Source organism: Vidua chalybeata, chromosome 1 (assembly GCF_026979565.1).
Source record: "Vidua chalybeata isolate OUT-0048 chromosome 1, bVidCha1 merged haplotype, whole genome shotgun sequence".
Taxonomy (NCBI): domain Eukaryota; kingdom Metazoa; phylum Chordata; class Aves; order Passeriformes; family Viduidae; genus Vidua; species Vidua chalybeata.
Window position 1 is genome coordinate 67,821,712 of NC_071530.1, and position 22,813 is coordinate 67,844,524.

The 22,813-nt window shown below is 43.3% G+C and overlaps 1 protein-coding gene across 3 annotated transcripts in view; it reads left to right on the forward strand.

Annotated features, from left to right (window-relative positions):
• F13A1 (coagulation factor XIII A chain) overlaps window positions 1-22,813 on the forward strand; it is a 60,136-nt gene that overhangs the window by 474 nt on the left and 36,849 nt on the right. Inside the window, exons 1-4 of one of the 3 annotated variants that reach the window (XM_053951735.1) lie at window positions 124-318; window positions 1,247-1,400; window positions 6,984-7,172; window positions 18,771-19,022. In XM_053951735.1, coding sequence (XP_053807710.1) covers window positions 124-318; window positions 1,247-1,400; window positions 6,984-7,172; window positions 18,771-19,022 — 790 coding nt within the window. Of the gene's footprint in view, window positions 1-123; window positions 319-1,246; window positions 1,401-6,983; window positions 7,173-18,770; window positions 19,023-22,813 lie in introns of those variants that run through there. The other 2 variants (XM_053951754.1, XM_053951746.1) reach the window with 2 other exon arrangements.

Sequence of the window (22,813 nt, forward strand, 5' to 3'; positions counted from 1 at the left end):
TTGTCTCAAAAAGAACTGAAACTTCAATGGCCAAGTAGTTTCCTTAGCACAAACACCCTGAAATGCTCCTGGTGAGCAAAGTTGGGGTAAGAAAGGCAGGGAGGGGAGGGAAGAGGAAAAGACATGCCAGCTGTGGTGGCAGATCCTCTGAGGTGGCACTGGGAGGGCTTGGCAGCCCTTTTAGCATTGTCCTATTGCAACAGGAAGGAGGAGGATATACAGAGGTTACTTAAAAGCCCCCAACATTTTCCCTGCTTCTATTGCACTGCAGAATTTCTGCAAGGGAGAAGAAAAAAAAAAAGACTATCTGAAAAGAAGGTATCCTTGATAACTAAAAGAGCTTCATTTTAGAGCTTACTTCTATTAAATAATTGCTACATTTTAAATTGCTGTTTTCAGGGGCTTTGGAAAGAAGTTTTCTTCTCAGTCATTAATATTTTCTTAGAAGGGTTGCATGGCTTTTTTCACTGCTATATGCTTACACTGAAATAGATGTGAAAGCAGTTTTGAGTAGCTCAAAAAGAAGTCTCTGATCAGCCTACATCTAAGATTTCCCTTAAGGACGTTAGAGGGAGAGAAATAAGTGGATAAGTGCTTTTTTCTTTTCCTTTTTTCCTCTTTACCCCCCTTTCTCTTCCCCCCTCCCCCTCTTTTTCTCAAAAGTGGATTGTCTGGGTGCAGGAGTTAGCCCTGTAGATATTTGGGTGTTTGTGTGCATAGGGACAAAAATACAATTCTCCACTTATCATCCATAGACTGTTGTAGGCTGTAATATTTGGCTTGATTGCAGTATGACTTATAATGTCATTTTTATTGGGGAGAGGTAGTGTGTGATGCACTTTCTGAAAATATAATTTGCTATTTTGGATGCAATAATGCTTTTATGGAGGATGAGAGAGTGAAAGATTTTCCAGTTCTTTTACCTGAAACTTCCTAATGTTTTTAGTGTCCTGCTTCTCCTAGGCAAATACTTCTGTGTTAGACTTCCCTCTCCTTCTCCCGCCCCCTCCTTCTTCTCTTATTCATGTGTTTTGATGAACACAAAATACCTTCCAATCCTTAGAGAGCTGTACTTATCATTAGACTGATGTTTTCTGCCTCTCAGGTTTATTTATGTAAGTCTAAAAATGTGTAGCTCACTGGCACCCCACATTGCTTTTGGCTTCTCCCATCTTGCATGTGCCATGTTAGTTCATGTTTGCTTTTTCCTTGTACTTTTTCTTTCATGCTATTACAACTTTTTTAGCAGAGGATGTCTGAAACAACGAGCACCAATGTGGAGAATAAACATCTTTTGAATGGGAGAAGAGCCATCCCACCAAACTACTCCAATGATGAAGAAAATGAGGTTCCTGAGATGGAAGCTTTTGGATTGATACCTAGAGGATTTAATCCTAGAGGTACCGTGTACAATTATGCTGTAAATCTATTTTTACATCTTCCATACTTTTAGGACAAGTCTGTGAACTAAATCCAAACCACTTTTTCCTTTCATCTTTCCAATTCAGACAGTTTTTCTTGCTGTTCATGGGAAAACTTACTGAAACCACCTGTGTGTATGGAAGTGTTACCATGGGTTATGGGTATGGAAAGTGAGGAGTAAAGTTGAGTGACCAGTCATCAGCTTGAACTGTGGGACTGGTTAAAGAAAGGCAAGAATGGGTTTTTCCAGTTTGATCACAATCACAAAGTCACTTTAAGAACCTACTGGCTTCAGGCATGGCTGTGGCAGCATTAGAGTGAAGGGCCAGAAGGATTCTGTTCTCTCAATGGCCCATCTCATTTATATGGCCCTAAACTGCCTGTGAAACTGCTGCAAAATGTTATCTGGCAGGGAAGACTTTTGCTATATATGTTCAGCTCACTCACAAAAAATAACATGAGACAAAAGGGAATACCCATGTGATTATGTATTCTTCTGTGGAAAATGTTTCAATCATTTGGCTGGGGAAACAAAACAATATCATGGTAGAGAATGGACAAATCAAAGTATGTTCCCAGTGTCAGCTCTTTGGAGTCAACCAGAAATAAAAAATATGTAAGATCTGGTTTAAAAGAAAACAGGATTAAATTCTGAATGACTCATTAATGAAATTTCGTTAATTTTTTTGCCTATTTGAATTGAACAAGCAGAACTTGTTGAATGTGGCAGCTCAGGGTAGCTGGATGCAATACTACTTAATGCTCATAGGGGACTTTTCATCCAGAGTTGAAGGAGTGCTTAATAAATGTGGACAAGAATTAATTACTGAATTTCACACATTGGGAAACAGGCAAAGAGATTTTAAGTGACAAGTTGCAAAGCTTTATTTCTGTAATCTTAATCATGTGCCTTTAACCACATTCCCCTCCTCACACGCCCCTCCCTACCCCCATCCCAATACACACACACTTCTTTTTGAAGCATTTATTTAAAAAAAAAAAAAGCCTGAGCAAACCAACTGGCATGTTAAGACTGCAGAAATTTTGCTTGAACCTATTCTGACAACTCTGTGGCTTCGGGGCAAGTGTATGTGTTTAAATTGTCAAATGCAATGCAGTGCAGGTCCCAGCTAGACACTTTCAAACCAAACACGCTCACAGAAACTGGAGATGTATTACTGTGGGATACCTTAGAAGGAATGCAGCCTGTAGCTAAAGCCTACCAGAACCAAGAGAAAGATTCCTGTTGCTTTTTGATGTGCTTCACATCAGGCTCTGAATGAAGTGTGGTGCTTGTGGGCGTCAGCCTCCTGCTTTTCAGAAATGCAGTAGAAACTTAGGAATGTCGGGTCAAGTGAGTTGAAGCAGGAGCCCAACATGTCCTTAAGGTGATGCTGTTGTTGAGAAGAATATCCTTTGTCCAAACCAAGAGTTTGTGTGGCCATTGGGTAAACCTGGCTATGGGACTGGTATGGCTGAAAAATAAATCTGTGCATAACAGCAAACCTCTTTGTACAGCTGGATCACCTCTGCTGTGCAATTCTCTCCAATGCTTGTAGCAAAAATATGCAAGGGGTGACCTGAAGGATCACCTGAAGGGACTGTAGCAGCGTTTCTGTTTTGGTGTACATCAGCTGTGATCTAAGCCTGTGGTACCAGCTGATACAAGCGTGGTCTCTGGACATACTGTTTGGGGCAGGTTGCTTAAGTCACCTGTCAGAGCACTTTAAAGATTTATTGCCCCATGGAGCTTGACCTGACATTCAGGAGCTGAACTTGCCCTGGAGCACTCTCAGTGTTGTGCTTGAGGGATAAAATGATTGTCCATTGGCAGAGCAGGAGCAGCACAGTGTGATGAGGCTCTAGTGTGTGAGCACATCCTGGCAGAGAGCTGCTTGTGACACCTTCCTCTTCTGCACACCCCGACACTTCTGGGCTGTCCAGATTTTTCTGTAGTGGTTCCCAGATTTCGTTGCCATAACACACTCAAAAAAAAGCATGCAAATGCTTTTATCTCTGCTGTTACAATGGAGGTGTTTTCTAGCCTTTGGGCACCTGATATAAACATCTAAACACCTGTGTCTTCACCTGTGTCAGATTGTAGTCAACACAGAGCCATCCAGTGAATGGACGTGAGGGCACAGGCTGTCCAGAGAGTCACTGGATGTCAGTTCCATGGTGATTGTACCCTTCTCTCAGCTCCACTGACTGCAGCAACCAGCCATCAGCTGGCCAGAATAAGTTGTTACATACCAGGCTCACATCATTTAGATGCCTAAATTTAACTGAATTCTGCCCTTGATCTGTGCAGTGTAGGAGTCTACAGCTGAGCTAGTCACCCTCGTTTCCCTTGACAGCCAACAGAGAGAAACAGGCATTTTTAGGGTGTGATTCACTTGACCTATTTTAGCTACTACTCTCGGATGAGGTAAGACCCTGTGCTTGCCTAGCTCTCTGCTGACACCCACTTCGAGTCCGCTGAATCACAGCCGCGGCGAGCACGGCGGCTGCCGGGGCTGGCTGCGTCCCCAGCCCGGTCAGTGGGCTGCCTGCTGCTGGAGCTGCGGGAGGAGATGCTCATGACGGGAACGGAGCGCTTCTTCAGCAGGAAGCCTGTGTCTCCGGGAACATCTCTGTGCCGTGTCCTCCCCGTGGCTCGTCCCGTCCAGCTCATCTCACCGCAGTGTGTCGTCGTGAGTGGGCTCGGTGGGAGGATACAGCCCTGTTACTCTCCCTTGCAGAGTCCAGTGAGTCGCCAGGCATTTGTGCTTCCCCTGCTAGTGGAGTGATGGACACTTCCTTTGGAAATTCACGTTATTTTTTGTAGTAATTCAAAGCCCTTCCTCTCTGGTTGTCTGAGGAAACCTGATGTTTGAAGGCTATTCTTTTTATTTGAAAAACTGCTCAACCTTGTGCTCATTTATTGCCCTGCAAGCTTAACATTACACAAGCTTTAAGAAAGCATCACACTGTTGCCGCTTGTGCAGCAAACCTGCTTGCACTGAACAACAGACCAGGCTACAGGCAAACCCTCAAGTGAACTTGACTTCAAAGGAGGTCTTGACTTGCCACCTGTCCCTCACAGCTGAGCATCACCTGGAGCTTTCCTTTGGATCACACCCTGGTGCTGGTCTTAGCACATCCCATTACCCTACTCATGTTTTGCTCTTCGTAATTACCATTACTGTAATTAGCACAGGCTCAGCCATGGGTTATCTTCATCTGGCAAGCTTAACGTACATTTTAACACCAATCCCAAAAATGAAATGTGTTTTTTGCAGATGTGTATGGCTGTGTTCTGACAGGAGCCATGTAAAGTCCTGTGATAAAATGAAGCAAATGCTGAACTGAAAGCCCAGGGTGGCTTAGCTTTGCAGTTCCTTGAAGGGGCTAGCATGCAGAGGAAGGGTGGGGTCATTTTTGCCTTTTATTGCAAAACAAGAGATGAAAACAAAACAAACCCTCAGCTCTTTTTTTATGCCTCCTTGGAATGAGGGAGAAGCTGAGCCAGTTTCTTATTGATAGCTTCACTCCTCACAAAACCCCAAAATACACCACTTTTACATGTAGTGCTTTCAGCCCAGATAGGTTTGAAAGATATAAGGGGAGAGATACTCCCTTTTCCCTGCTTCATCCCTGTACAGAAAATTCCTTCCTGGTGTCATTCAATTGTGAGTTTAGTCAGCATTTTTGAAGGAGCATTGGTAAGTTTTGCAAGGAGGGAGGTGAAGACATGCCCTACTTCACAGAGGGACAGTAAGAATTATTTCTGAGCAGAATGTTTCATACAGATATCTCTATAACTTCAGCCAGTGCTAAAGTCAGAGGGTTTTTACAGAAGTTACTCCAGAAGCCTGGTGATTTGAGCAGAGAATAACAATAACATTGTCACGGGACTCGAAGCCTGACTCAGGATTGAACAGAGTATTCTAGCCATTTTGCAGATTAGGGTTAGCAGGAGGCAGATGGTTTTGGGTTCAGTTCTTCAGGGCTTTTCCATGAAAGGTTCCTTATCATGCTGTGTCCTCAGGCACATTACCTTCCTCCTGTTTCCTAAAGGACATGGATAGAGATCTGAGGAATGATGCAAGCAGGAATGGGACCTACTCGCATTGACATTACTCCTCTGACTCTCATTAGATGTTGCCCATAGCCCAGGCTGGAGCAGGAGAAGGACCATGCTAACCATGCTTCCCATCCAGGGAAGGTGCTGCCTGCAGGGCTCTGCTGCCTGTCCAGAACTGACAAATTAAACAATTGTGCTGAGCTTCTGTGAAAGGGGCCACATTCAGCCTTCAATGACTTCAGTGTCCGACTCGTTTACTAAGCACGTCATTCTTGCCCACAGTGTGCTTAGTAGAAGGCCAAATTAGCCACCATCACAAATACACACAGCTCCACCAGCTGCTGTAAATGTGCAGCTCTTTTTGCCAGGCATGAGTTTGGCTCTGTCACTCTAAGTATAAAATGCAGGAATTAGCTTGTTTCTAACTGTCAGCACCTGGAAAGACAAGCTGAGAGCTGCAAATCTAGTTTTACTCTGCTGTCTCTCTCCTGGTGGTGAGTAGCAATGGTCCTGCTCCTCCTGGCAGAGGTTTCACATTTATGTGCCTAAGCATGCAGGTGAAAGAACAATGTCCAGTTCATTTTCATGTGGTTTCTCATAGTGTGAGAAGACTCCCATTGTGCAGATTCATGGTGTGGTACTGTCATGTAGCTTATGGTGACTGCAAATGCTTGTGGCTATCCCAGTGCCACCCCACACTGGTCATTTACTGAACAAACTACTTATAGTTTGCTATAACCCTTTAGACAGCCTGAATTTGAAGGGAGCAAAGCTTTGTCTGTGCATGTGATAGAAACCTACTGCTGCTTGCCTGTAACTCTATGCTGTAATTATATGCTGTAATGTTATATTTAGTTTTCATAAGAAGACACTAATAGCAGTGGAGGTGTACTGAGAAGCTGAGACAAGACACATGCAGTACACCCAAACCTTATCTAATACAGACAATTCAAGCTCTCAGCTGAATGCAAGATCATTAACTGCCTCTCAGGGTCTTCAGCTCTCAGCACTGGTAGCATTTTGCAAACAATGTATTTATGTGTCACAAAGCCCCTGTGAATATGCATTTTACAAATGGGGGGCTGCAAGAAGGGAGACACGAAGCCCCAGCCATCAAAGTCCCACTGATTTCTCTGGTAAACTTGTTGACAGCAAGGCCCAGACTTGCAGAAAGCTGTTGCCAATGGAAAGATGGGTCCAGACTCTCCTTGGGGTCATTCAGCTTCCAACACCTAACAACCTATTCTTTCTGTGGTTGCTGTCACCATGCATTAGAAGCCTTTTAGCATCTGTGAAAATGGCAGGTGGATAGAGAAGTGTCTGCCCATAAATCTCTTCTCAGCCAGGAGCATGTAAGCCCCAGACAGATCCAGCATGTTCCTGTTGCTCCTTCCCTGGAGAAGGGGAGGACAGGGCCTCTAATGATGTTGATACCAATATTAACATTTCAGCACACTGACTCCTTCCCCCTCTCCTCATTTACGTGTCTCTGCAGATTACCTGAGTGTTGTGGATATTTATATGTTCAAGGAGCCTCACGAGATCAACAAGCAGGAGCACCACACTGACAAGTACTACAACCCCAAGCTGATAGTGCGTCGAGGACAGGCTTTCCAAATCCAGATTGAGTTCAACCGACCCTACAAGCCAGAGTCAGACCAATTCTGGCTGGAGTTTTTGATGGGTAAGTGCCTGGCAAAGGCTGCATCTCATCAGCAAAGCAATAGCCTCTCATAAACAGAAAAACAGCAGAACTTAATGGATGGGTCTTTTCCTGTTATGATTGATAAACCATAAAAACAGGCTTAGCCATAGGCAAGGAAGTGTTTTTCTAAACAGGGTTTGAATCCTTTCTTGGAAAATCAGCAGAATTTCATGTGAGAGGAAAAGGAGCAAAATCTGGGGGTTTCTGTTTTGTAAGAGGCTGTACTTTTTTGAGCTTTCAAAGTTATGTCTGGTTAATGCTGTATGGCAATGTGAAGGTGGAACAGGAAACCTCTTTTGTTAGTGTTTAGGAGATATAGGGAGGAGGAGTCGGTTGTTTGAGGTAGGAGAGGTGACTGTATGAACTGAAATAGCAAAATATTGATTGCATAAAGAGGGGAAGTTGCACTGGATGGAAGAATCTTGCAACTTTTCAGCCTGCATTTACAAACAACTTAGTAACAAGAGATAAAATTCAGCGACTGTAATTTTGGACCAGAATCATAGAATCACTAAAGTTATAAATGACCTCTAAGACCATTGAGGTCATGGACATGTTAGCCTAGCACTGCCATGTTTACCACCAAACTATGTACCCAAGTAGCGGTGGTGATTCCACACTTCCCTGGGCAGCCTGTTCCAGTGCATGGCTACCCTTTCAGTGAAGAGATTTTTACCAATATCCAATCTAAACCTCCCCTGGTGCAACTTGAGACTATTTCCTCTTGTTCTATTGCTTGTCACCTGTGAGAGGGGACCAGCCCCCTCCTTGCTACATCCTCCTTTCAGGCAGTTGTAGAGAGTGAGCCTCTTTTTCTGCAGGCTAAACACCCCCAGCTCCCTCAGCTACTCCTCATTGGACTTATGTTCCAGACCCTTCCCCAGCTCTGTTGCTTTTCTCTGGACACGCTCCAGCACCTCAATGTCTTTGTTGTAGTGTGTGGTCCAGAACTGAACACAGGATTTGAGGTGTAGCTTCACCAGTGCTGAGAGACTTACTCAGGACCATATCAGAGACTTTCTTGATTTATTGCCAAAAGAGAAAGAGAGCTTTTTTCCTCTCACTGAGAAGTCTTCTTCAGAGACCCAGGTCCTTAGGTACCTGTTGACTCACTGAAGGCATGGGACTAGAGAAAGGCATAATCTCACTAGAAAAGGAGAGAAGCTAAAGGGTTTCCTGCTATGCTCCAAAGATGGCCCCACCAAATTCTGGTCCCTACAACACAGCTCTGGGAAGCACCTAGCTTCATCTAGATTGATCTGGGAGTTTCTGTGTTAAGACATCAATGTTCCCCTTATAAAGTCTTTAAACTAGGTTATAATTGATGTTTTAATTTACTTTCCTGTGAGATGCAGATCTGAAATTTGTAACGCTGAGTCTTTTCCATCATTGAATTATGATGATGTGGCCATTTATTAGATTTGTTGCCTTCTAAAGCTAGATAGGCGTTTATCTCTTAAACATATGTGCAGTGAAAATGTTACTGTCTGCACATTTTTTTTCCATGGTTCTCTTCTTTCTAATTTAAATTAGGGTTGGGAGGCATGTTATGACAGTCCAGTGAATGATTGGCTGAACAGCCACAAGTGCCTTTAAAAATTTAATATGCATAAATATCATTAGTTCTTTTGGGATTTAATTAAATTCAAGAGGGTTCCCTTAATCTTTATATGTTTAAAACAAACAGCTGTATCAAGAAGACGTGGAAAATGGAACATTTGTTTTTTATTGTACTCTGTGCAGTTTGCATTTGTTTTTATCAGATATCCTATGTTGGAAAAAGAAAATTAATACTTTTGACATTGCGCAATCCGCTTAAGAGAACACATTCACTTATTTTTCTGTTGCTCTTTCCTAACACATCCATCCATGGTTTGTACCTTGAATCTCTAAGTATGGACAAAAATACTCTCATCTTCAGCCATGGTAAGAATGGGGTTAATACAGCCTGAGCCAGGGGAGTCTCTGCAATAAATACATCTCTGAATGATTCCTTTGGAGTTAGCCCCAAGTGTGTGGTGGAATTCCCTTCCCTCTTCTTCACTATTGCTGTCCTTCCTGTGACATGGGATGGGTGTCCATGCGTGGTAGCTGACAATTGGCTGCAGATACAAGATAGTGTTCAATGCTATTGCCCTCCCCTGTTTTTTCTTTGCTTCTGTGAGCACCACTGCCCTCATGTTGCAAGGACTTTAGCTCACAGAGATTCAACTGGGAGATGTTCAAGCTCCTCTTCTGGGAACTAGTCAACACTCAGCACTCTGCAAATGTTTCTCTTTGTGAACATGTCGTGAAAATGCAGTATATTTGTTCTCAGAGGCTAGCAACGGGGAGCAAAATAAAAACAGTCCACAGCAGAGAAGGAAAATTCAGAAATTTTATGCTTGACTCTTGCCACTTCTCCTTTTAGTATTGAGTCCAATTTTAATGCTGATAAGAGAAAGGAAATTTCTCTTAGGAAAGACAACTGACTGCTGAATGTCTCAGTGCTGTGCTCTCAAACCTTTTGTCAGAGGGAGCTGACAAAATGGCCATTTTCATCCAGTTTTTTTCAGTTTATCTTCCTGAAGAGCTGGCTCTCACCTCTCGTACTGCCTGAACAGCAGAACCCAGACAAAAAGTTCTTGCCCAGGCTGCCTGTGAGCAAGGGAGAGAGGCAGGCACTTCCAAGCAGAGTTTAATCCTGCTGTCTTAAAGTGGGGTGAACTCTCTTCTGGATTTTTTTTTCTTCCTCTCTTGACTCTCTCACACAGACCAGACTTTGGCTTTAAGAACACTGAAGGCAGGGAAGGTGAATCCTGCCCTTTGGTACTGTCAGGCAGAAGCTATCCCTAGGGAGTGGCTCAGACAACAGCCCTGCAGCAGAGGCAGCTTGAGCTCAGAGAAACTTTTTGTTCTGAAAGGAGTATACCTCCTAGGAATGTGCTGAGTTTGGGAGATTAAAGTGATGGACACACAGAAATATTGGCAGGCTGTTGTGAGATGACCTTTCCAAGGAGCAGTCTGTGTGCCTGAGCAGTAGATTTCAAATGGTGCAGCAAAACTATTGAATAGAATAACCTTGATTGGAGGGACCTCTGGAGGTCTTATCTCTAGCCCTTGGTCAAAGCAGGTCCAGCTTCTCCAGCATCTCTGGGTCTTTCCCCACGAGCAGGTTTTGAGTGTCTCCAAGAGTGTGGATGTTTCCCCAAACAATGTGGACCAGGCTGTCCTGAACTGCAGAATATTTGGAGTGGTTCTAGGTTCTATTCTCGTAAGGTACAAAGTTACTCTATAGGGATGGCTGGCTTTGGCTCCCAGGGAATTCAGTTGGAGCTGGGAAAACTTGAAATCTCCTTTTGCATGGCTGTGCCTGCAGTGGAGGCTGTTGGTACAACAGTGTCTACAAAACTATTCAGAAGTTATTAGTTCCCAGCTCTGAGAAAGTTCCCCAAGTTGACATTAATCCATCACAGAATTTTTATACATTAAAGACTAATTTTAATCCTGAAAAATGTGACAATTGTAATGGATTGGTCCTGTGGGTGTGCACAGAACTATTCTATTTCCGTTATTCCCTAAAATTTACTTTCTCTTTTTTTTCACTCCTATTTTTTCTTCTTTTGCATCATTAAAATGATGATTAATGAAGCAAGTAAAGCAAGTAGAGACTGCTTAATGCTTCTAATTGATAATGAATCAAGGGTACCTGGGACAAATACTTCTTCTATCATGTGAAACAAGATATGAAACACTCAGAGAACAATCTTTAATTGCAATCCTTTTTAATCCACAGTCCATTTAAATGCCATTTTCACAGAATTCATGGGTTAAATTGTATAAACAAGTATATATGTGTGTGTGTATAAATATGTAAATATATTTGTGTATATATATATATATATATATATATATATATATATATATGGAAATATATAAATACTTCACCCCAATCTCTTGAAAGTCACTTTTACAAACATTTTTCTATGATAGCTCCTCATGACTAAAGTTGTTCATGCTTTAACAGACTGTTTTCTGTAGAGTCATCCCTGGTGAAATTGACTGAAATGCTAATATGTGAATTATTATAATTCAGTTTTGTACATAATCCTTTATTAAATTAGTACCATAGTTGCCTGCCAAAGTATGGAACACAATGAATGTGCCAAAAATCCACATGGAAAAATATCCACTTATAAAGAGTAATTAGATGTAATTCCAGTTCTTGTGCTGGACCTCAGCCCTGCCACAGCTCCGTCACCACAAATTTCCTTCATTTCTGCCTACTTCCTGGCTTTTACAAGAGGAAAGGTGAGCATCACCCCTTGGGTGATACTTGTTCTATTGGTCTGGGATTGTGATGAAAAAGCCACAAGAGAAATGCAGATGCTGTGCTTACGTTTAGTTCCCCACAGTGGGATTAATTCCAGTTTGTTTGGAGCCTCAGTGAACCCAGAGGAGCCGATGGACTCCTTCACCATCTTGATCTGTCCTGACTCCTGCCTTTGTGGTAATGGGGATATTTTGTGTTTCTCTTTGTTTTCCACAATGCAAAGCTTAGCCTGGCTGAGCATAGCTCCCACACCTGGGACAGCCAATTTGGTGTGGGTGCTGCAAAGTTTCCACTGGCACTGCTGCACTGGCAGGGATTTCTCTGAAAAGCAGATGAATGATGAAATGGGCTTATACGGCCTTCAATCTTGCTTTTTGTAGTAAGTTTCCAGTACGTGGCTGTAAATCTTTGAGGGGTTGATGAGTTTATATAGTGCATCCTGACTCTAATGATGTATTTCCCCACATCCTCATAAATTGCTGTCTATTTGTGTTTTCCTTAAATGGCTTCATAAATCCATATATATTGGTCTAGCCCTAAATGTTATTATGAACATTTTATTCATTGACGCACTTCTGGAACGACCATAAATTCCAGTCCCCCAGGCTACTATCACCTTTCCACACGTGTGCACGTGTGGAGACCCACGCACCCGTCCATATGCTCTCCTCAGGCTTCTATAAATCATTGGCTTCTGGCCTGAGATCAGAGGAGACACTTACTGCTCCTTTTCCCACAGTCTTCCCAAGCCAGTTCCAGAGGGATAGTTATAAACACATCAAAGAAGCTAAGAACATAAAGATGTTAGAGCTGATCCCATATGGCTTATTTAGGTGATACCAAATTCCCACTTATAGTCAGAGGGATATCTGAGTTCAACTAAATAACCAGAGGTCCAGTTCAGGATATGCACACCAGAATCAATGGAGCTCTTCATTCTGTCCTACAGTGTCCACTGCCTTTCCCTGTTTTCACAGCAGAGTTGGGCCAGGAAAGATTACAGGATTATTGAGGTTTTGATGATTTTGTCAGGCAGTAATTCTGCCTTAGTGGGAAGTATTGCTACCTCAGCTGTCACCTGTCCTCCTCAGCAGCTCTGGGGAAGGACAGGTTGTAGCCAACAGAAGTGCTGGAATATGAAATCCTATCCCCAGCCCATCTGTTCCAAAGGTGCTGGAACATGAGATCCCATCCCCAGCCCAGGGATGGGATGTTGAGCTGAATTCTTACTCTGGGTAAAAAGTTGCTCTTTGGAAAACTTTGGATCTTCATGTTTTAGGAGGTTCCTTGGCACTGTCAAGAGAACTAACCGGTCTAGAGGACACACTGTGTTGGTAGGTAACTCAGCACTGCAAGTTTATTATATCCTTGTTTCACAAAGAAGTACAAAAAATTGAGCAGAGATACAAAAACACCTGATGGTTTAAACTTGGAGTCTCATTTTGTGACAGAAAAAATAATTGATTAGCAGCAGAACATATTTCCTAGAGATTGCCTCCCAGCAGATAAGAGACCTGTTTGCCAGCTCTTAGCAAAAGACAAACCTCTCCAATTTCTGAACAAAGGCATTGGGGTATTCTTTTCCTCCCCTTTGGAATTCCCAGCTGGGCCCCAGAGGAGTAGAGAAGAGGGAGTCCCTTGAGGTGATCTATGAATGTAGTATTTCATGCAAAGAAATCTTTATTAGGCTGACTTTTGCACTGCTCCAGCAGCATCAAGTGGCACATAAAATCTGGCTGTATTTTTAAGTTGTTTTACTAGCTAAGGTGCATGGCTCTGGTGTGTGTTTTACAATTGTAAAGTTCTAGAAACATTCACTGCTGGGACAGAGTGTCCAGATGTTAAGGATTCATAACTGGAGCCATAAACAAAACTTCTTTCAAGATATTTGTGTTTACTACATTTTCAAGTTTGTGTATAGCACTTCTGAAGGCAATGGAATTTGACGGTGGTAGGAACCTAGATGAGATGTTAGAGATTTAGAGACTACTGGTTATAACAAAAAATTGTTTCTTCTTCTTGCTTCTTTTGATTGTTTGGAATTTTATTGTAGCATCTCTCCCATTTCTTTCTAATATATTTTACTCTGTGTTTCGTGTCATAAATCCCATATGCTAACACCTATCTCCAAGGCTGCTTGCTATCAAAAGGCTTACCTCTACTGTACTGGTGACTTCCAGCTCAAAGTTATTTATCAATATATCACAGTTATTATACTTCCGTGGATGGTGTTGAAATAGATTTTTTGCCCTTTATATGAAAGAGTGTATCTAGATAAAACAAATGAACTTATAGGAAGATTGTTAATTACTGTATGTAATATATATTCCAAAGGGAGACAGATCATTTGACTCCTTGAAAAGCCAATCTTCCAAGGAGGATTCCTAAAAAGACAAAGGCTACTGAGATATAACTTTGTTCACCTCTTTCTCTTCTGAGGTATCCCACTTCCATCAGGAAGGAACTGTCCTGTGAAGCTCACTAGATCTCTAATCTCTGTGCTACAAAACTTACCCTCCTCACTGCTGGAAGTAAAGCTCAGCTGTGTGGGACCTATCCAAGAGCACCTGCTGGTCCCTCCAGTATCTATGCCAACAGCACAGCACTAATTCAGCCCTGGCATTTATGAGCTGTTTAATGCACACACACACACACACACACACACACACACACACACACACAGCAGTGTGCATGTCCACTGGGGGTCAAGGGGAAAACTAAACTACATGTAGTCAGGAGTTTCCGAATAGAGCCAAGCAAGCCCTGGTTCCTGTTAGTCACTTGTAAAGAACAGCGGCAGATTTGGATAACTGGAGGAGGACCACTCATGTTTTGACAGCTGAACTCACTGTACCTATCTCTCACCCTGTCTCTGTTGCTGTAAATCCCTCTCTGGTGTGGCAGCTTTACCCAGAATTTAACACAGCTTGCCTCCATGCCTGATGAGCCCAGAGCTGACATGCTAGGGAGGAAAGGCATATGTTGAAAATAACTGACTTTGAACGCATGTGTGTGGCCACAGTTCTGTGGTTTAGATGGCTCATAATTTTGCTGCTACATAAATAGATTTTGGCAAGCTTTAACAAATGCTGCACTTTGCTCTTTGCCCCTGCAAAGTGTCTGTGTGCGACAGGGGACATCCTATGCATGGCCACATCCACACACGCTGCAGTCACGGTGCCTTTTGCCATGTAGATCTTTAGTCATGTTTTTTTAATTTATCTAATGAACTCCTTTAATAGCAACAGCAGCTACTTTGCTCCTCTTTTCCTGGGCGCCTGGAGGCCCCAAAAAGTATAGAGTCGAGCAGAAGTGAGAAGGAGCTTTAGGACCCCAGCTTGGTTAGCTACAGAAACCAGGGTGGAATAAGAAAGCTTAAGAAAGAAGTATCAAAAGATTGCAGACCTGTGCACTGTGCATCAGGGGAAATAGATTTGTTTGTCCATGAAACGTTCTGTATAAGGGAGGTTTCTGTAAAAATTAATGTCTTCTGGCAGCATTGTGGTTCAGGACCTAGCACTGAAATGCAGAGGGTTGGAGGCCTTAGAAAGGGGGTCACTGAGAGTTCCCTCCTGTCCTCTCCTGCTTCAAAGGCAGGATAGTCAGTAGCTTCTATTCAGTACATGATATTTTTGAAGGAGCCTATAAAAAAAAAAAAATCATCCAGTGCAGGAATCTCCAGACTTTCTGAGTTCACAGGCTGGATTTTCCCATTTCCATGTGCTGTTAGAGTGAGCAGACAGGGACATCCCAACAGTGTGATGTCATGCAATGACTTTGTCTGCCACAGAGCAATTGGCTGTGAAATGTCCTCGTGTGAGGGCCAGGGCCTCCTACACCCAACGCAAGCGTGAACACTGGGGAGTGAGGCAACCACAAAGAACTGGCTGTGGAGCATGGTTCAGGCTGCCAATTCGTGGTGCAAATCAGAGCTGGAGAGATCCTGAGCCAGCTAATGCTACTGGCATAATGTCAGCACCCTCCTGTCAGCATAAAAAGGGTTTATCTTGTCTACATGTCCCAGTCCTGACACGCACTCAAACTGCCTCCTGCCTCTCTCTGGGTTGGGTTAGCACCAGAGAGTGCTAACCTCTGAGTTAGCCTTCAGAGAGTGCACTGCCAGACATTCACAGGCTTTTGGTAATGAGTCTTTGGATAGTATTGAATCTTCTTCCTTAGAGACTCAGCCAGAGAATGAAATCACCACTGCATGTTACTCCTTCTGAGAAAGGGCCAACATTGCAGATATCTCAACTATAAGCCAAAGCTTGCTCTACCTTTCCACTGCAGCCAGAAATGTGTGCTCAAGATGTAGATAAAGGTCAAAATGCCAAGCCATCCTAGGATGGGACTTCCCTACAGAGTTGATAAATATAGTACTGAGCCTATGTAAGAATTATTTGGCCAGCAACCTTAACATGCAATGCCAAATTACTCAGCTTTATAGCACTCTAGTATCAAGACAACACATGTGTGTATATGAGAGTAGTGTGGCTGATGCTGTCAGGTGTATAGATGTGTGTTTACAATTCAGCTCCACAAGCTCCTGACAGAAATAACAATTCCCTTACTCTTTCATTTACATCCCTTATTCTTCCATTTGCATTTTGTTTTGTTTGGTTTTGGTTTGGTTTGGTTTTGTTCTATTTCAGAAGGTTAGGGAACCTCTCCCCTCTTCCAAGAAAACATTGGAAATTGCTCACTGTGCTCTTGAAGGCTCTGCCCATCTTCCCAAACTTCCTTGTGGGTTCAGGATTTATGTAACCATTAGGAAGCACCAAATCATGATTGTCTGTCAGGAGGAAACAATGTTCTCTTGTATTTACTACTTATAGCACCCGCAAAGTATCCTGACTTCTAGGATATCCGTCTCTGGCAAATCTGCTATGTCTGCAGAGATGCAGAGCATCCTTGGTGCCCAAGAGCACCTTCTCCTCATGAGTGAGCAACCTAATGCAGTGACCTCTTACTCTGTGGGACCAGCTGTGTGGGGCTCGGGGCTGAAAGAAGCTTACATACTGCTGCAACAGCACCTACAGCTGCTGCCCTGTTGAGCAAAAGGCATATTAGGGTGTCTTGTGGCTTTCTTTGTTTGGAAGGGAAAATGGGGTTTTGAGTTTTCAGAAAAAGTGAGAATACCAGAGGCTTGGTTCTTTGCCAAACCTGCTTATGAAGTGCCAGTGGCAGTGGTCCCATAAGGATATCTTGAAAAGTTTTTGTGGCCTCTTTGAGATCCTATCTGGTTCCTGTAGGCAGATTTTCTGGGAAGTGATTCTGCAGTCTCCCATGTACGTACACGTGGCATAAACAGACCTGGTGGTGCAAAGTCGCTGCCAGAGCACAGCTTCTCCTGTCCCCAGTAGGCTCCTACACCAACATGCAGCTTCCAGCAAAGACAAGGATTTCAGTTCCTAACCAAGTTAAAATAGTAATCTCCTCCCCCTCCCACCTTTCTGAAGGAGGGACAGGAGGTATTTTTAAAAGTAGCACTTGTTAACAGTTTCAAGGATATCAGTTCAACTGCTTGGTTTGTTCTGCTGCTTTGTTTGTGTGGACTGCTTTTTTTAGAACAAGATTATGGCAAAACTAGAAGCAAAATATCAACTGTAGAGGCAAGCTGGGACATACGCAGTTGCACTACAAAGAACAAGAATGCGTTCAGCTCCCAGATCTGTTACCTCTATAGGTTCTTCTCTCTACACTGGATTTCTTTTGATGGTTTATATTTGAAGTGTCCAGTGCTCTATCTTCTAGTGTTTTCTATTGATTTTGCTCTATTATTCTAGTCCTTTGTTCTTCTGTAGGTCTTTTCCTTCTATTGTGTTCCTCACTGATCTGAATGAGTTTCATGGGTTACAGCATCCCTGGCCTGCAGGGCGAAGTGGGTTATTTATGTGCATTGAATATCTGCAAAATGAAAATTCATGTGCTCAGAATAATCTCTTGGATGAAGCACAGTAGCCCCAGATTTCTCAGAAACACAAATGTCGTGGCAGCTTGCAAGTTTCAGATTTAAAGCTGGAGTTGTCCTTTCCCAAAATGTAGCAGTGTTCAGATCTGTGATTATCTCTATATCGTCAGTATAAAAATAAGCAAGCAAAGTAAATGAGTTTAATTTTGAAGTTCTTAAATAGTAGGAATGAAAAATATAGAAGTCTGTCCCTCCGTCTGCCATGATTGCTTTTTATTACCCTGTTTTTGAATGAGAGAGACTGACTTTCAGCCTAAAATATGAAATGAAGAGTAGATTTGAGAATGAGATAAGGAACTCATCCTTCTCACAAGCATCTCTTCTGTCTATGCTTCTGGTTGGCTTCCAGATTTAGTTTGGCTCTACCTCAGTCTCAAGGGGTGGAGCCTCACACAACTTTGAATGCTGGCACTGTACATGTTTACATGTAGCCTATCCGTCTAGCTGCTTTTAGAATTGGCAGAGTAAAATAATCTCCTCTGGGGTGTGATTTGTCTTACTGTGAGGCAGAATCTCACGTGAGGTACTTTGGAGGTGTGTCATACTTTGGGACCCATTTCTAGCAGAGAAAGTTTGGTGATTCAGCCCCAGTGTGGTGGTTTATATTCTGGGCATCCAGAATTGGATCCCACCACGTCCCTGAGGAGTGGATGCTTGGGGGGAACCAAGCACTGGGTATCTGCATGTGGACTCTTTTGTGTTTCTTCCATCTGTGTGGACTTCATGAAAGAGCGCTTGGCCTCTGCTTGGCAGTGCAGTAGTGCAGAAAAGAACAGGGTTCTGCTATGCTAATGAGCCCCAAAGCTGATGTCCGTGCCCCAGAGAGCACTTGTGTGCTAGTGACAAGGGTGGTGGGTGCATCTGAACTGGAGAAGGGACTCTTACCTAAACTCCTAAACTTACCAACAGTCTAGCTGGTGTTGTTGGCATCAAGGCAAGGAGCAAGCTGGAGTGCAGCTTGCTGCACTAGGATAAACAATGGTGAGCAAGAAAAGCCTGGACAGCCCCTTCTCATGCTGGCAGGGCTATTTATGCTCCTGGCAGTGCTCAAGCCAGTGAGACTGGAGCCTGCTGGAGTGAAGTGGGTGGGGGTATGGGGACAGACTGCCTGTGGGGAGCCGTTGCAGGTATTTGTGTGGCTGTGCTGTCAAGTTACCAGGCTCTGTGAGGGGCTATGAGGGGTTATTTTTGCCCACTAAAACCTACCACCTCCATTGAAAATAAAAGGACAGAGGACTGATAAACAATTTAAAAACTGTCAAAACAAGGTGAACCTCTTCACTTCTCTCTCCAGGTCGCTACCCACAGCAAAACAAAGGCACCTACATCCCAATCCTAGTAGGCAATGTGCTAAAACCTGGCCAGTGGGGAGCCAAGATTATCCACAGGGAAAACAACTCCATTCGGCTGTCCATCATGTCCTCTACCACCTGCATCATTGGGAAGTTTCGCTTGTATGTTGCTGTCTTGACTCCCTTCGGCATCCTTCGGACACGCAGGAATTCAGCGACTGACACTTACATCTTGTTCAATCCCTGGTGCCAGCGTAAGTACCTGGTCAAAGGCTTACACTTTGTGCTGCTGGGCTCATCAGGTTTTAGGTGGGTTGGTCCAGGAATGGGAGCATGGTGCCAAGGAGGTTGGAGACATGTCAGTTTGGGTCTGAAAAATTTACAGTAACTCTGCCAAAAGTCAAATCTTTCAGGCTGGGGAATAGCCCTGTGTGAGCAGTGTTCCATGCTGGAAACCAATGCCTTTGTTTTGTCTAAACTCTGCAGTTTTATGAGGCCAAGCCTGTATTTGCCAGTTCAGGCTCCATTTCTCATAGTAAACATACCCCAAGGCTTTACTCTGACTTGAATAGGCAGCACTGAGAGTCTCCAGTGTGCCTGTGTGTGCCTTAAACAAGTCAGCATGAGCATATTTTTTCCAGGATTTGGTGTGGGGCAGGATGTGGTGGCCTCACATACTCGCTTGTCTTACATTGCTAATTTCCACATTTGGGATTGAACATCTGAAGTCAAAATATTGCAGGAATTCTATGAGAGCTGCTGTTCCTGCACAGGTTGGGTGGAGTTCAGCTTGCTGTGGCATCACTGGTGGTGCCTTCCTGCTGCTACATGACATTTGCCCTTATAACTTCCCCTTTAATGGTGACTAATTAGCAACGGTGCCCTCTCTGAGGAACAAAACATTTTGCAAACGAGCCTTTTTTTTATAATACAGTGAGTTGAAGAACAATTTTTTTTCTTTTTTTTTTTTTCTTTTAAATCTCCCAGGATCCTTGGAAGAAATCAGGCTTTATGCCATCAGGGTTGTATTTTACCCAATTAACTCTGTGTGTGGCTTTCAGGAGAGGGCAAGGAGGACCAGAGAGGTTTGACTCAGCCTTCTGACAGGCTGTAGCACTGTCTCTGCCTCCGACACTTGCAAGGCTCCAAATCACACATATTGCAGTATATTTAGGTCACCAGCTAGCTTCAATATTCTCCTGCTACCCTTCCTTCATCTTACCATTTTTTTACCACAGTATTTGCATCAAATAATCCTGTGCCAAAGAAGGTCCCTCCTACCAAGTGACAAGTAAGTTTAGCATTATTAGTAGAGCCCATTATTCAGCTGCACTGCTGTCAGTACATGGAATGATTTGTGCTGGATTCATTACTTGCCCCTAGTCCGAGGGAATATAAGCAATGATTAGCTTATGCATTATTTAAGAAGATATAGATTAATGCTGAATAAAGAGGAGTTAGTTAAGTGGGAATAGGAGGGAAGGGCATGGCCGAAGGCCCTGCCACACTGTGAAATACTTCTGAAAGCAGTGTAAGGCACCTCAGAGCAGTGTGCTAACAGCTTATTCTGGAGGGTGGGCAACAGAAAGAGAGGAAACACTGCCAAAGCTATGATCCACTGTGAGCAGACAAAACTTCTCAAGGTCTATTTTGTCATCATCAGACTCACAGCTTCAGCCAGGGAAGGTAGGAAGCTCTACCTAAAGGTAGAGTACTACTTGGTTTTAGTCCTGGATGTTGTAACAGCCAGCACAGTGACCCTGCAGTGGCTCAGCACATCTTTGGAAAGGGATAAACCCTAGAGAAAAGCTTCTTAAATTGCCTCAGTTTGCCTCATGATTAGCAGACAACCAGCCAGGGCCGCATGCAGTCCTAATGTGGAGACAAGATGTGAAGTGGGGGGGTTGCCTACCCCACTGTGGTGTGACAGGTACTACACAGGCTGATGTGAGGTGTTAGTCAGAGGGAAAAAGGGAAAATTGATCCCTACTTCACACCTCCTTGCCCAGCAACTCTACATGCAGACTGATCCACCATTATTCATGGTATATGGACACTTTGCTCTCCTCCCTCACACCTGAGCTGAATGAGTCCAAAAGACAGTAAGATTAAAACCACAACTTGGGAGTAAACCCATAGGGAGCAAGGCATGCAGCAGTTGCCTCCAGTGGCAGACATCAACAAGGCTGATGGAAAAAGTCTGCCTTCAGAAAGCAAAAAAGACTTTCTGGGCAGCGAAGGCATGTTATGTGACCCCAGGTCCAGGGCAGGCAACTTGGGGACCACATCTTCCTCTGCAGCTTACGTTTTCAGATATGTCTCAATGGCTTTAGGTCCTGTCCCTTGCTGACTAAGATAGTTTTCATTTCCTGCTTGTTTCATTTGGATTTGGATATATCCTCATTTCTTGTTCCTCTTTTACTCCTAGGTAGTTTGGGCTAATTGGCTCCTATATCTGTCTTTCCCTCCTCTCCTTTTGTTAGAAAATCAAGGACTGTTTCTTCATGCTTTATCCCCTGGCTGGAAAAAAATATTCAGTGGAATGACAAAAGGGTAGAAAAACTGAGACAGTTAAAGCACAGAGAAAACAATAGTTTGAAAACCTTCTAGACTTGTTTGCTGTTTTAATAGCTAAGCAGAAAAGTCTGAGTGAAAAGCCTCATTAAAAAGAGAGAAGACTGATGCCAGGAATGAATGGGGATTGTTATAGCAGGGAGCAGAGTATCAGCGCTAGAGCCTGGTGCAGCTTTCCGATTCATCATCTCGGAGGAGCATCAATATGTCAGTATGAGATTTTCTTTAAGACAGAGGTATTTGTGCCCTTTCTTATTACTCCTTTTCTCACTATAGTTCAGTTTTGACATATTTTCCCAGGCAGGGTTGTTTTGGTTTTTTGTTTTTTGTTTTTTTATTTTTTTGCCCTGCTGCTTCAGAAGAAGTTTGAATACTTTACCAGTCAAGCTACAGAGTACTTTGCTTCCAGAATCATCAAATCATCATATGCTTTTATATGTTTTAATCCCTTTAACTACATTTAAGACTGATAACCAAGAATACTTCAAAGACACGGGGCCTGATTCTCCAAAATTGTATACACCAGCCCCAAACATGTGGGAATTCACCTAACTAGTGGATTGAGATTTCAGTTACTCAGGTGAAGTTTTCATTACTTAATAAGCAAGGTGAAGTCTGTGAGGAGAGGCAGCATCCTTTCTACAGCCAGACAACATCGTTGGATAAAACAGATGTGCTTTTGGGCATGCAGAGCCCTCTTCAGTTCTGGAGCAGAAGATACAAATGGCAAGTAGTTAAGGATAACTTCTTGGAATTTAACTAAACTCTTGGCAATATCAGACTACATGAAAGCGGAGAAGAACTCCTTTGATCTGGATACTGTGAGCTCTTTCAAGGAGCTGTGAGCTCTTTCCAGGCAGGTGCTGAGTCCCTTCAACTTTCTGCTGGGGAACATTAAGTGCTTATCAGGAAAAGCCCTTGTGCTGACTTCTGTGACTCCCTCACAGGTGGAGGTGCATAGTGTAGCTGAGTAAGTTGCAGACTCTATGGGCTGAGGTGTGCATTTCGCTCACCCAAGCCTCATGCAAAGTTGATTACATTTAAGCAATTGAATATATTGCAACTTTATTGAGTCAGCTGCATATTTCTTCTGCTTAAATGTTCTAATACAGTTTGAGGATTAGTAATATGTGGTTGATTCTGGACTCATCTCACATGTTACCAGTCATCCAATTTTGGCCCAATAACATTTATTTACTTTTTTAGGTAAATCTTAAATTCAATTGCTTGTGTCATAGATTCCACATGGGCAAAATTCACATAGAGCTTCATCCTTCTGCTACATTAATGTAGGCAAGTACTAGCACTATTCAAGGCAGCATACTGATCTTGATTCTGGGTAAAGTGTTTTTTGTACATAACTGCATTTACCTCTTGCAGCTTGGGGTTTGTCACAGCACTGTCCCCTTCCCAACATGAGCCCTGTGGGCTCTGTGGCTCCTGTGAGGCCCAGGATCTTATTGGGTTCCCA